At 39.7% G+C, this 15,013-nt stretch overlaps 1 protein-coding gene across 3 annotated transcripts in view; it reads right to left on the bottom strand.

The window, feature by feature from the left end:
• Window positions 1–253: 253 nt before the first annotated feature.
• Window positions 254–15,013, bottom strand: part of MYH7B (myosin heavy chain 7B) — a 41,964-nt gene continuing 27,204 nt past the window's right edge. For 2 of the 3 annotated variants that reach the window (XM_083147603.1, XM_083147606.1), the window contains 21 exons: window positions 14,281–14,417; window positions 13,202–13,457; window positions 12,705–12,947; window positions 12,059–12,235; window positions 11,761–11,906; window positions 11,372–11,462; window positions 10,703–11,092; window positions 10,375–10,501; window positions 9,276–9,394; window positions 8,946–9,142; window positions 8,504–8,853; window positions 8,107–8,231; window positions 7,888–8,003; window positions 7,195–7,387; window positions 6,220–6,423; window positions 5,165–5,290; window positions 4,759–4,929; window positions 4,301–4,405; window positions 3,261–3,356; window positions 2,796–2,933; window positions 259–380 (listed from right to left, as the gene is read on the bottom strand). In XM_083147603.1, coding sequence (XP_083003729.1) covers window positions 369–380; window positions 2,796–2,933; window positions 3,261–3,356; window positions 4,301–4,405; window positions 4,759–4,929; window positions 5,165–5,290; window positions 6,220–6,423; window positions 7,195–7,387; window positions 7,888–8,003; window positions 8,107–8,231; window positions 8,504–8,853; window positions 8,946–9,142; window positions 9,276–9,394; window positions 10,375–10,501; window positions 10,703–11,092; window positions 11,372–11,462; window positions 11,761–11,906; window positions 12,059–12,235; window positions 12,705–12,947; window positions 13,202–13,457; window positions 14,281–14,417 — 3,519 coding nt within the window. In that variant the 3' untranslated portion in view covers window positions 259–368. Of the gene's footprint in view, window positions 381–2,764; window positions 2,934–3,260; window positions 3,357–4,300; window positions 4,406–4,758; window positions 4,930–5,164; window positions 5,291–6,219; window positions 6,424–7,194; window positions 7,388–7,887; window positions 8,004–8,106; window positions 8,232–8,503; window positions 8,854–8,945; window positions 9,143–9,275; window positions 9,395–10,374; window positions 10,502–10,702; window positions 11,093–11,371; window positions 11,463–11,760; window positions 11,907–12,058; window positions 12,236–12,704; window positions 12,948–13,201; window positions 13,458–14,280; window positions 14,418–15,013 lie in introns of all 3 variants that reach the window. The other variant, XM_083147604.1, reaches the window with a different exon arrangement.

Below are 15,013 nucleotides of genomic sequence, written 5' to 3'. Positions count from 1 at the left end.
TGCGTCAATGTTTTCTTACCATTGTTCTACAGATTCAGCCACATGGTGGCACTGTTTATTGCAGTTATGGAGTCTTCTATCCTATCAGTAGTTAACCTAGAAAACAATTGTTATTTTATGTTGGCAAAATAATGGTGACCGATTTAAATTTGCCACTTGTACTAAGAAAGTAAATGTAAAATAGTGTTGGTGACTGAGCATGATGTGTATTTGCTTATGAGCATGTTCCACAGAAAACACAGATACCAAGCTTTGTGCCTCAGATTTTATTAGTTAACAAGGGTTAGGAGGGAGGATACAGGCAGAGACGGGAGAATCTGGCACAGCTGTTGCAGCTGTCCGGGAAGGGATTTTACTGTCTGGTCTTCTCATTCTTCATGCTGCCATGGGACAAAAACAAGAGTTACATTAATCTTTTTATTAACTCTTTTTTTGCTCTACATCTTATAATGTGTACACACAGTGAGATTCCTTCGCTGTTCGACTTGCTATGCAATCTTGGCTTAACTCATGTGCTATTTGCATTAGATTTCTGCTATATAGTCATTGCTGCCCCATCTATCTGGGTTTGTGCTGTCCCGGGAGCGTAAGGTAAAAAACCTGCATGTGATCCTGATGTGATTTTGACTATATAGTCAAAATCTCATGCTGGATTGTACCGTGTGTACACACCATTAAATTAATATTCAAATTTATCTGTACAATTCCATACATATAATATTTACTGTAGTGTGGACATCTGATGATGATTTCTGCAGTCAGTTCACTTAAGGGGCATACACATGTAGAGATGTGTGCTAAGCTATTTAGGGTAAGATTTCCTGGTGTCCAGATCTCCTCCCATGGGGAGCACATGCAGAGATTTGAGCTGAGCAATTTTGAAGGCCAGTTAGTGGTTCACAATGAGAGATTGCGTTCAGTATCGCTCATTCTGTACACAGATTTGCAGTCACCTGCTAAGCAATTTGACTAGATTTTGACTGCATGCACTGACTTAGCAAGAGATAATTAATCTCTTAGGACATACACACAGAGATCTGTGCTTACTTTCTAAGCAGTCTAGTCAGATTGCTTAGAAAATAGCACAGTGTATGCCCTTTTACAATACAGTGTGGATGTACTTTCACAATCCCTACTACTGTAATAATTGCTGATGTAAGCCGTTACACAGTAACTACTCCATCCTCAATGAAGAGTTTTCAAAGTATCAAAAATATTTATTTCTAAGACAAATAGTGAATATGAAATCATGAATAGGGGTAAACACTAATGTGCTGTGAGCAAGGTTTAGCAATGCAGTTACTACAGTAACAGGTAAGGTATGTTGCATACAATTTTCACATATACCTTGTTGAGATTTTGCTCAAGGTGCAAATGTCTATTTTGGTCAGTAAATAAAATCTAGATCACCTTATGTGAAATGAAAGGGTTTCTTTTCTCTTACACTGTCTGCTGCTGTTTCTACAGTATGGTTTGAAAGTGTAGGGGGGAGGGTTAATAATTGAGCTAAAGGTTGTTTCAGTAAAAAGGTACATTCTTTTCTGAATAGCAGACCTTTATGCAGAGTGCGCTGTTACCATAATGCCAATTGATAGTTCCTTAGGATCACAGCCTACTGCTGATGAGTTTACTGAACTCAAGGACGGTGTTGCAAAGTTAAAGCCAGTGTGATCCCATCCTTATCTGAGAGATTTCCAGACCTATGGGGTCGATCATCGAGTGCGACTCATCACAACACCGGGCACACTTTACGGCGGGCCGATTTCGCTCCATAGGGGTGTGAGCAAATGTCAGTGAATTCAGCCCTGCAAAGGGTGCGAGTTGGGGTTAATTTGGGCGCTGTTTCAGCGTAAAAACGACACCTGAAGGGCAACTCGCGACCTTTGGGGTTAAGGTCTTTTCATTTTCTAGACATTGAAGCGTAATGTCTGTAAGACATGTCTTCAGCAGGACAAATAAGTTGTTGGTACTTTCATCCATCGATAAACTGTTACCTTCAGATTGACCATTTTTTCAGTAATTTACCAGGTTTTCCTAGGGCCATGACTGCCCAAAATCTGTGCTGGGCAGCTGTGCCAGACAGCCACCTGGTTATAGTGCACACCTTAATCAGTTTTAAAGGTTAATAGTTTTGCATCCAAAAATTTTAGCTGTGGGTTTATGAGGCCTAATTCAGACTTGATCACAGGACAAATATGTTCTCAAAATGGGCAAAACCATGTGCACTGCAGGTGGGGAAATGTAACATGGGCAGGGAGAGTTAGATATCGGTGGGGTGTGTTCCAACTGAAATTTAACTTGTAGTGTAAAAGTAAAGCAGCCAATATTTGCCCTGCACATGAACAAATAACTCACCCAAATATAACTCTCTGCACATGTTACATCTGCCCCACCTGCAGTGCACATGGTTTTGTCCATTTTGAGAACAAATTTGTCTTGAGATCATGATCCTTTCTCTTATGAAGAGCTATATGCTTCTACCCTCCCTTAGAAAGAGCTTTGTAATGTCCCCAATGGCTGCCTGAGAAAATAATAATTGTATATTTATATGAAATCCATTTTATTCTAGATGTCCCCCATTTAGTCTAACAAAACCACATAAGATAAAGTGTAAGTCCCCAGGTAACCTTTGGGGGGTAAAGTTTTTGCTGCACAACACACTACATCCAATCGGTTTTCCAATGTCCGACAATAGACTATGTGAAACTGGTTTAACTTCAGTACAACAATCCCATTATTCAAAACAGTTAATGAGGTCAAATACCTTGTTCCTCAGTGGGCATCTTCATTCATACCTTGGAGGTGGCCGCTTCTCTGGTTCGGGAGCGCAACTTGTTGACTTGTGCCTCTGCTACATCTGCACGTTCTTCTGCATCATCTAGCTCATGTTGGACTTTCCTGTACTTAACAAGGTTGGAGTTGGCCTGGGTCTCCTGTGATGGGCAAAAGATTTGTCCACAGTTGTACTAATAGGCCAAAGATATTCGGTCATTATCTATCAATATTACAAGTGTTTCTCTACATCAGAAATCTCTATATCTTCATATTATTTGGTGTAGAAATGCATGCTTGTGAACAGACTGTCGACACTTCTAATAAGAAGCCATCCCATACCACAACTACATAAAGTGAGCACTAGTACTTAAATATACAATATTACTTTATAGTTCCCGCTAATGTCTACTTTGCTAAAACGTCCTTACAGAATGACTGTACAGGTTAGGTGTGGTAGTTGTGTAGTGATAGTAACTGTTACTTACAGCCTCTTCAGACTGGCGCTTGTAGCTTTTGACTTTCATTTGCAGTTTATCTATTAGATCCTGCATTCGGGCCAGATTCTTCCGGTCTTCTTCAGTCTGTAACAAGTATAGATCTCATTTAGGTCATTGGAAAAATAGAAGTTATGTTTTCTAGTGTTGCTTACTCTAACCGCAGTGGTTCTCAAACTATTTGCTCTGGGACCCAGTCAGACAATAAATATTATTACAGGACCCCAGCAAGTTACCACAGAATGGGCCGCAACATGTGTGGTCAGTGAAGTGATGGCTTTTGTGACAGGGAGGCAGTAGGTAGAGGGGGAATGGGGAAAGGGGGATAGAAGAGGGAAGCATAGGGTGTTTACTTAATGAGTTATCCTCTGTCCCCCCTCAACAAACACATTAATCTGATGGTCAGCAACATGGAGTCGTGACCCCATGCTGAGGTGTTCAGGACCCACAGTTTGAGAACCGCTGCTTTAGCGTATACTTCAAGGCTGGAAAGTAGTTTACACCGATCATTAAGCCCATTTAACTTCTTTAACATACTGGAAGTTTTATAGACCAACCATAATATGATGTTCTTTAGTTTTCAAGAGGTGGGGGGGTTATGTTTTATATATGCATTGAAGTAATGTGGGAATGTCTAAGCATCTTATTACTATTGTAGTAACAAATACTAAATCCAGTTTTCACTAAACCTAATGCCTTGTAAATGACATGGTGATGTCCCTGAGAAGGTCTGCGAACATATGCTAGCTTTCAAGATCAAATCTTATTCCATCAGTAAATTTTGTGGGGCTAAAACACCCAAAAGCTGCCATTTACCATTGACACTTAAAAATTCATTTTAGCAGTAACATTTATGTTATTTTCAGTATTTTAAAATTATAATTCAATGCTTCCTGTCTTTCAGTTGGGGGCCAGAGTATTATATACTATTGTCATATTCACCCCCTCTTAGGTCTTTTAGTGGAATATTCAAGAGCAAATTGTTGTTGTTTTAATTCTGTAACCCACCTGACACTGTGTGGCCATATTACCTGGTAGGTGAGTTCCTTTATCCTCCTCTCGTATTTCCGAATTCCTTTTTGGGTTTCGGCATTCTTCTTTTGCTCATTCTCCAACTCTCCTTCTAGCTCCCTGACCTGTTGCAACAAATGGAATTAATGTGACACTAGTGCATGATAGCCTTGCCGGCTAGGAACCTACTTGTGAGCAGGTCTTTTACTTAACACTTCATGTGTATAACAGATTCATTGTAAGATTTAACATTAATCCACTATTAAAACCTCTTGTAATGTTTGAGTGTATGTTAAGATTTCCACACCGCAATCAAGAGAGTGTTTGTATCACTATCTACCCTTATTTAAGGTTTATGCTTGGTTTTTAAACAGCATTGTACATATTGTGTGTTTGGGCTGTGCTGTTGCCAAGATGTAGTAAGACATGATTTACAAAGAAGAGATAAGAAAAATTGTCTCAGAGACAAGACACCAACCTTTGCTTCAAGTTTTTGAATCTGTTTCTTGCCTCCTTTCAATGCAATTTGTTCAGCTTCATCAAGACGCATTTGTAGATCTTTAATGGTCTGTTCCATATTCTTTTTCATTCTCTCAAGATGAGCACTAGTGTCTTGCTCTTTCTTCAGTTCCTCTGCCATCATCGCTGCCTGTGTAGGTAGCATCAATATCATATTACAATCAAAACATCCTCGGGTTCATAAAAAAATATATATATATATCCTATTGCAAGATACTCTCTAGGACCACAAAATGTAAGGAGGCAATATTGTGGTCATTTTCACACTAATAAATTGTAAAAGCCCTGTGTGCTACAATATTATTCAGTACATCATCATCTTTCAAACATAGGTATGTGTTTTTCAGAAGTAGGCTGCTTCTTACATCAGTGATGGCTTTCTTAGCTTTTTCCTCAGCATTGCGACATTCCTGGACAGCTTCTTCCACCTCAGTTGATAATTGTGAAATGTCTGCATCCAACTTCTTCTTCTGATTTATCAGACCAGTGTTCTAAAATGGAGAAGATATGAAGCCGTCAAATGATTTTTCCATAGCTCTATATTGGCACATATAGTTTTGATGAGTTTTTGGGACACTGTGAAAGGTTTCCCTGCCACATTGAGTATTTTTTTTATTTATTTTTTTTGTAATAAAAGCAATTTTACACCTTTTAGAAAACTCTTAGGTGAATAAGGATTTGATGATCCTCCTGCTCATTTATAATATCACCCATATCCATAGCATCATATCGTCCACTATACAAAAGCATTTTGGGACAAAACCGTAAACAAAGCATAGCATTATCAGTTAAACTGACTATGGGGTATATTCAATGGACGCCAGATTCATTCCAAAATTCTTTCGACAGGATGGATCCATAAGTCATCCATTAGTCAATGCAGTGGCCAAAGTCTGATTTGTCCGCTGATTAATGCTCACCCAGCCACCGTGGGGGACGGGCCCGAGCCCGAGTGAGTGCGGCAGGTGGCTATGGGAGGTGGAGGACAGGAGGGCAGTGCTGTACAAGCTACTGCTGTTCACCTGGGGCCTCAATCCAACATGTATTTATGTCGGATTTAGATTGCAGGAAACATGGTTTGGCTGTGTTTATGTCAAAAGCAGGTGGATTAGCGGCTATTCTGTCAATCCACCTGGTTTTCGTCAAACAATCTGACCTGCCGAAATAAAACAGCTTGCATTGAATAGATAGGAACTCCTTCTGACCTATTCATGTCGAAAACCGCCATCTTTTCGGCAAGGCAGCAGTTTTTACATCAATTGAATATACCCCTATGACATCCTTTTTGTATATGAATACACCTTTGTAAAGTCAGTATGGACCATTGCATACCTACAGTACGAAAGTCAGCATACGCTCAAAGAATAAGTAAAGCTGCCTTTAGCTATCAAACTGGTATGAATCCCATTGTTTTCCAGACCTGTGAGTGTAATAGGTTGACCCTCTCTGTAGCCTCCAGTAGTTCCTGCTCTGCCAATTTCCTGCCCCTCTCTGCTTGCTCCAGTGCTGCCCGCAGCTCCTCCACCTCAGCCAGCAGCAGGTTATTACGTCTCTCAAGAGCTGCTGCTTGTTCTTTCAGGTCATCATTGTGCCGGAGAGTATCATCCAACTCAATCTGCAAATCCTGTAGTAAAAATATGTAAATATTATTGCATCATCCCCCGCACCCTTCCCAAGTCTGCATCCCATATACAGAATTTTCAATATGGTAATCATGATCTCTAGAACTGGAAAGTTAGGTGGACATAAGAATTACAGTTCTACATAGGCCAAAACTAAAATGGGGCTGATTCTCAATTCCTAGCTTTCCCTGCAGTACCAGGTTGGTCAGGGTTTGTCCTAGAAGAGTCTTCACTAGCTTAGTCATTTATCATATTTAGGTATTGGGCCTGAGTATATTAGATAGAGTACAAATATATAAAACTTAGTTTTATGAATATCTTTGGAAGTCATTGAGTATGTACCCATATCGATATAGAAATCTAGATATATCATGTTCAAAGAGGACATTTAAAAAGTAGGAGAAGGTTTGAGAGAGAATTGGTAAGGGCATGGCGAGCTTTCCTCATGTTAGTTTAATACACATTGATGACTACTGTATGAAATGAGGAATGCACATTTCATATGTGACATTAGAAACCGTGACCTTGATTTCTGAATGTGGTTGTGTGTGTGTAGCATTTCACCACAAGCTATGTCATATACAGTATAATGGTAAAAAAAACAACGTATATAATCACTGTAGGGATTGATGCATGTGATTCCTTAAATTATTATGATTAATTTTACTGAAAAATTCGAAAAAAAAAAATACCCATAAGAAAATGTCACTGGAGGCCATATGTGACCACCTTATAACCTTCTGCTAGACCACTCTCATTTACAAATGACCAACCTTGATCTGAGACTGCAAATGTCGGACCATTTTCTGGGATTCTGCAGCCTGCCGATTGGCGTGACTGAGCTGGATCTCCATTTCATTCAGATCGCCTTCCATCTTCTTTTTCAGTCTAATAGCCTCATTTCTGGCTTTAGCCTCTGCATCTAGACTTGCTTGCATGGATTCCATCGCACGCTGGTGATTACGTCTGAATGTGAGAAGTATAGCTAGGTCATTTCCTGTAAACTACCAGCTGGTAGTCATTGCAGGAAGAAGTTTCAAAAGTATTTTTTTTTTTTTTTTTATTGATCATTGCCTTTCAGATGTGAGACAGAGCAGGGGTAAAGCCTAGTGCTCTCAAGGTAGGAAAAATTGCTTTCAAATCGATATTCATTCTCTCATGTCCCTGCAAAAACTTTTAACCAACTAATATTACAAAACTAAGACTTTTGCTATCTGCGCTGCCAATAATTATTGGCAGCGCAGATAGCAAAAGTGTTTGTTTTGTAGACATATATGGCATTAATACTGCCCCACAGCTGGTGTCATGGGTAAAAACAAACATGGGTATATTTAATTTGTTTTGTTTCAGAATTGTGCATAGTACTATCACATCTGATATCAGATGAGTCTATAAAATGCCTTATGGACTGGATGTAATGAACATCACCCCACTTAATTTGGTCCTAGCCCAAAACAAAACTTTACCTCAGGTTTTCAATTTCTTCGTCTTTTTCGGCTAGTTTTCTGTCCACGTCTGCCTTAATCTGCGACAACTCCAGTTGTATGCGCAAGGTCTTGCTTTCTTCATGTTCCAGAGCTCCCTGTAAAATAGGTTAAACTTAATAACAAAACTACTGTAGGACTTAACAAATATATTATTCTGGCACAATTGCCCAAACAACATAAACATTTGCCATCACTCACCTCGGCCTCCTCTAGAGCAGCCTGGATATCGCTCTTCTCACTTTCCAGGGCCTTCTTTACCTTTTCAAGTTCATGAATCATTTTGCCACTGGCACTGATCTGATCTGTGAGATCAGCAATCTCCTCTAGAATAGAGTTAGACAAAACAGAGTTATAAGATATTTCAGGATGCTGAAAGCTTGTGGGTGAGACTATTATGCATTACTGTAATGAGTAAATGTGGCAAGCTTATTTATTCTGCTAACCATAATTCCATGTTAACAATTCCATAATAACATGGACCATTGTACTTAAAAATAACCAATGGGACCGGAACCCAGGCAATAATTCCCTTAGTGAGCACCTGATCTTTAATGGATTCCTTAAAAAAAAAAAATCCTTTGTTTTGTTTTCATACCTTGTAGATTTTTGTTCTCCCGCTTCATTGTCTCTAGATTGTCCAGAGACTCTTCATATGCATTCTTTAGCTTGAAGAGCTCGGTGCTTAGGCTGCGGGACTCCTTCTGTGAGGCCTCCAACTCAGCCTGGGTCTCTTCATACTTTTGCTTCCACTCTGAGAGGATCCTGTCAAAATTTCTCTGCTTTTTGTCTAATGCTGCAGCAGCAGAATTTGCTCGCTCTAAGTCAATAACCAGGTCTTCAATCTCAGTCTGAAGGCGATGCTTGGTCTTCTCCAATGAGGAGCACTTGGCATTAGCAGCTTCCACTGCCTCCTCCGCATCCTGTAGCCGTGCTGCCAATTTCTTCCTGGAATTAAATAGTAATACCATATATTTACCTTAGCTAGGTATACAGACATGTCTGATGACAAACACAGCATTGACCGTGATGACACTTACTTAGCATCTTCCAGTTCTTCTGTCCTCTGTATGGCATCTGTCTCATACTTGTTCCGCCACTGGGCTACCTCTGCATTTGCTTTTGATAGAGACCTTTGTAACTCTGCTTTGGCCTCCTGTTCCTCTTCATATTGCTCTCGCATGAGGTCGCAGTCATGACGGGAAGCTTGCAATGCATGCGCTAATGCATTTTTTGACTGTAAGGGCACGGATATTTATTATAGTGGTTTGCCTATAGCCACGATATCCTGCACACAGTGTAGTAGAGCATGTTATCCTGTAAGAGTATAACCGTATAAACTGTATCGAGCTATAGCAGACATTTCTCACCTTTGTCTCTTCTTCCAATTGTCTCTTCAGCTCTTCAATGGTTTGGGTGAAGGAAGCTTTGCCTCTGCTCAGCTGATTTACAAGAGACTCCTTTTCCTCCAGGAGTCGGGTGAGTTCTCCTAATTAGCCACACAGATAAATTAGAATCAGCTTTAAGGTTATATGTTTAGCAAGGATTAGCACATACTGTTGCCCTGTAACAAATATACTGCATAATTAGTTGCTAAAAATGCATATTTTAAAGATCATAGCGAGGTAATCCGTGTGTTCTGATAATTCCGACAGTCAGAAATGTCAGCATATACCTATTCAACACCGCCGTTTTCGGACACATTTTCAGTGTTAAAAGTTAAATTTGCATTTTCGAATCTGCGTTAGTTTTCATCAAAATAAAACACCATGGATTCGCCGATCCATGCGTTTTCCGACCGGCAGAAATTTTACGACAGTCAGATCAATCGAATAGGTTGAATGTAAATTGCTGGTCGAAAATGCATATTTTTCCAACTGTTGTAAATATCGCCACACATTGAATACCCCCCATAGTCACAGGACCAATGGCCTGGTCACAGGACCAATGCGTTTAGACACTTTTAGCCACTGATCTAGGATGACCAGCACTAAACTACCACTTATCTGGAGGCCTTCTTCACTTCTATAAGTAAAAATCTCTTCCTTACCACTTCAAAATAAATACTGATAAAAATCACATAAATGTCTGCATACAATCCATAAACATGTGGATATATTCCTGCTAAATGTATTTCAGGCATAAAAGATGTTCTGTGTCACTGTAGTCCTAAGAATGAGGGCTTCATACACATAAATGTTAGGTCATCCAAGTCACTTATTTATCAAGAAACATATTCAGCTTTGATTTCTAGGTGTATATACTCTGTAGTAACGGTCTCTTAGCACCGGCATGGACGGGGTTATCTTTTCAATAAAATATTCAGATTCATATTTTTTATGAATAATTAAAGATTATTTAGGAAATTTTTTACCTATAAAACTTTTGGGGTTAGTCATCTGTCATTGCACTTTTAATTCATTGAGGCATATATTTTGGCACCTCATTTTCTGTTAGAAGTAACCTTACCGTTCTCTGTCTGCAGTCTGGCTCTGTGTAGAGAGATGTCTGCAAGCTGTCTCTGCAATTCATCCACCTTGCACTTTGCCTCACTTAGCTGGTCCTCATACGTGCGACACAGCTTCTCTGCATTCCCCTATAATACAAGAGACCGGAATATAGATAAGGTAAGGTCTTGGCAAATAATGCTGTCTGTCAAGGTCTTCTGCACTAGTTCCTTGTTAGGTTTGCATAGTTTGATGTTTATACACTTTGTAAGGTGCTGTAGACTCCTTGTGCCACCACACAAATAAAGTTTGCTAATAATAAAAGTAATAATGAAAGGTAATTTTCAAACCTTATTTTTGGTGAGTTGCTCAATGTTCGAAGACAAGTCATCCAGTTCCATCTTCATCTCACTCTTCTCCTTTTCCAGTTTTTGCTTAACCCTCTGCAGACTGTCAATCTGTTCTCCAAGCTCAGCCACGGTGTCAGCATGTTTCTTCCGCAAGCCAGCAGCAGTAGCTTCATGGTGTAGAGTGGCTTCTTCCAAATCCCTGCGCATCTTCAGAAATTCAGCTTCTCGCTTCTTGTTCATCTCAATCTGCAAAGAAGTGGCCCCACCAGCTTCTTCTAGCCGCTCACTCAGTTCCTCAAGCTCTTTGGAGACCTCAGAACGCTGCTTCTCCACCTTTGCTCTGGTAGCTCTCTCAGCTTCCAGCTCTTCTTCAAGTTCTTCAATACGTGCCTTGGTGGCAATACAAGCTATCAGTAAGTTGCTCTAATCTTATTTTTAACACCAAACTGATCCACTGCTTTATTATTTTTTGGATTTTTTATTTGAAAGAAAATCACACACACAGCTAACATACCTATACATATAATACATGCATTAGTATATAAGAGAGGACAGAAACCTCTTGTGGAGCAGAAGGGCAAAAGCTTGCTTGATTTTCAGTATGAATACAGATCTTTCTGACTGTTTGGATTTTAAACAGGAGTTGTGAGAAAAGTCAACCTTTATTACCTGTAATTCTTTGATTTTCTTCTGTAACTGAGCAGACATCATTTGCTCATCTTCAATCCTTGAATTTAGTTGGCTTATCTCAAAGTCTTTTCTATGGAAAACAAATTCATGAGTAGTGTTGACCAAGTTGGGAATGCAAGATCAGTAATATCAGTACTTTCAATTTGCAATGAACTATTATGATTATGTACACCGGGGACACAAGGGAGCTGTCATTTTAAGACACCTGCAAGTGTTTCCCAGTGAAATGTTTGACTAGATCACTGAAACTACAACACAGTTCATGCACATATATTTATAAAATGGCATGGCCAAAGTAAGTGTCTTCTTAGAGAATAAAGAAGTTTATAATCCTCAGAAGCAACTTTTATAGAAGAACTAACACTCACTTCTTCAGTTTCTCTTCCAGTTGCTGCTTGTCATTCTCTAGATCCATCACAGATTCCTGGGTCAGTTTCAGATCTCCCTCTAGCTTTCGCTTTGCTCGCTCTAAATCCATGCGCAATTTTTTCTCCTGTTCCAGAGACCCTTCCAGCTGCAGGCAAGTAAGTAGTAAAATATGCTAGGCTTTCTTCCTTACATATAAAATAATTATAATACCATTACCCTGAATCATTTGTGAGGATGTGCATGTATTTATTAGAGTAACGTTACAGTCTATATTACACTATTAGTGGAATAACGTACATCGTCCACTTGTTGCTCCAGCTTAGCTTTTGCCTTGGTGAGTGTGTTGACTTTGTCTTCTTCTCCCTGCAAGTCATCTAGAGCTTGCTGATGAGCTTCCTGCAGAGCCTTTTTCTCTTTGGTCAGCCGAGCAATGATCTCATCTAGAGCAGCCATCTCTTCAACAAGGTTCTTCACCTGAGTTAAAAAAGAATTGCTGTTTTTGCGCCAATATTTTCTGGGGGGAGGGGAGCAGCTCTGATATGGTAATAAAAAATAGCAATTGGATGAAATATAATCAAAGCGCTAGGAGCAACTGGGATAGAATAGGTAAAATAATAATAATAAAAAAATAATAATAAAAAAGAGAAAAAGGTTTTAAAGTGAAAGGAGAAAGATAAAATAAGTATGCAATACCAATAAAATAAAAATTAATAAACAACGGCTTTTTTATGTTTAAGCTCTCTTTTGAATTTGTTGCAAAGTCTTTTGCGAGTGTCTCCGAGACCTCTATGTACAAAGGATAGCTGACTAGCCCTAGCTAAAGTACCGTAACGGGATGCGGCTTTCTCTCCACGTTTGGAGTCCCGTGCGGTGTCACCTAATAATGGGAAGATTAGGCAGTCAGTAGCTATGACCCCCTTATAATTAGCAAATCTAAGCTTACCTTATTTTCAGTTGCATGTTTCTCCTTCTCTACTTTGGCCAGTGTAATTTCTAGGTCATCAATGTCCTTTTTAAGTTCAGCGCACTCATCTTCCAGCTTCCGCTTCTTTGAAGTCAGATCAGAATTCATTTCCTCCTCATCTTCTACTCTTTCATTTAGCTCTTTCGCTTTAGCCTCTAATTGGATCTTGGTTTTGATTAGCAGATCGCAGCGCTCTTCTGCATCTGCAAGATTGTCTTGCTCCTACAAATAAAACATGAAATATTTTGGTATCTCCATTGTTAATGATATTTGTCAAGGTGTAGAACCACAAGAAATTAAACATTTGCAACACATAATAGAAAAAAAAACACAACTAGCCAAACTGTATACAATTAATCTACAATATCGCCAGGTTTTCCTAATAAATAAAATGTCAATAAATGTGAATTTTCTATGATCTGTTGTTAATCTTTGATAATCCAGCAGGATGAAGCAAGCTATGGTATTTAACTTACTGCTTGGAGCTGCAAACCAAGGTCATTTTTCTCTTGGATTAGCGTCACTTGTTTCTCCTCCAACTCTTTCCTTTTGGCTTCAGATTTCTCCAGAGCTTCCTTCAACTTCAGGAATTCTTCCTTCATGTTGGCCATCTCTTTCTCTGTCTGTGCTGATTTCAGCAGGGGCTTAATCTTGAAAAACAGTTTCATCCATGACCAGTTTTTGACAGCATTGAATGCTCGTATGTTCCATTGAATAACCAGCAATGCATCTCTGCAAGGGCAAGAGTTAATACTTACAGCTCTACCTATTAAATATTACCACCTACAGCCATGACTGTGTTAAGGCAGATTTCAATTCAGCATCTTATGTGGGGAAGCTCAACAGTACTAAATATCCAATCTGATATCTAATTTCCTTTGAAATCCAGAACACCCCTGATCATGGCCACACACAAAACTATTAAGTTAAAGATTAGAGGGTTTACTCAATCGTTTAGTGTGGCCATGATCATGGGTTTTCAGGGTCTGCCACTCCACCCGCCAATGCACCAATGCCCGCTGCTACACATCCACACCTCCGCCGCTGGCAGGCATAGAGGCTAGGAGATTTCAAATGAATGGGAGCTCTCTCAGCCAATCAGCATCTGCTTTATTCAAATCAATGGGCCGTGTATTCAAATAAATTGCTGCTGCCGCCCTATTCATTTGAAGTCTCCTGCCTGCCGCCTCTCTCTCTGTCTGCCGCCTCTCTCTCTGTCTGCCAGCGGCAGTCGAGGTGCATCCGTGGGGTGCGGAGGAGGGCAAGTGAAGGTGGGGGGGGGGGAGGGGGTGCTGGGACATGGCCACATCGATCACCAAGCCTGCGTATGGAACGACGTGGCCATGAGTCTGTATAACTGGTCGTTCATCTTTCCACCTGCAGATGAGATCAGCAGGCTTGATGGACGATCCGCAGGCACCCGCATCGGATCATCATCAATCCCACACATAGTATGTTTTTAAATGATGTGTCATTGGAAACGGCCATATCATTTAGAAAATCTTACCATATGTGGGCACCTTTAAAGTTCAACATTGTGAATACAGTACAATACCTTCGTGCAATGATCTTCCCATACTCAATTCTCATAATTCTACCCCGGCTTCTAGCTTGGATCATTGTGATAATTTTGGCCAGACGTTCGTCTCGCATCTCTTCCAGCTGACCAAGCAGCCCAGCTTTGAAAAAGACCTATACAAGCCAAATATTTCCAGTTATATTCATTCTCAGTTATCGGAGTGCAGCAATGACTGCCAGATTTGCTACAGAACCCCACTATGAAAAACAAAGTTAATTGTGAATTTAAATCAAAGCTTAAAATTAAAAACTAGTAAAATTATTACAGAAAAATGTTACTGAACATAAAGTGGATGTACTGTACATGAGCCTGTTATACACTCCCACACTCAGTACACAAAGCATACCTGTGTTTTAACTCCAACTGGACAGATGCTGGTGTCAGATTTTTAGAAATATGATACCAACAGCTGCTTATTCAGGGGGGCTGGAATATTATCAGTCATTTCTCTGTGTGATACTCCATCAAATGCCAGTTACATGGGAAGGTTGTAAAACTAACGGAAAACCCTAGTAATGCCAAGGTGAGTATGAAGTTACCCTTTCCTAAACTACACATTTGTTGTTTATTTTTGTGCTAAAATATATATTTTTTTTAATTTGTCAGTCCATTTTATAATAAAATTAATTGAATTAAATCTACAATATCAATCAATGTATACAAAATAGCTCAAGCAAGTTCAAAATGTAGGCTATCGTGCACCCTATAA

The sequence above is a fragment of the Crinia signifera genome, chromosome 6 (assembly GCF_055691185.1).
Source record: "Crinia signifera chromosome 6, ASM5569118v1, whole genome shotgun sequence".
Lineage (NCBI taxonomy): Eukaryota > Metazoa > Chordata > Amphibia > Anura > Myobatrachidae > Crinia > Crinia signifera.
The sequence above is the reverse complement of the archived record's forward strand: the minus strand, read 5'-3'. Positions and strand labels throughout refer to the sequence as shown.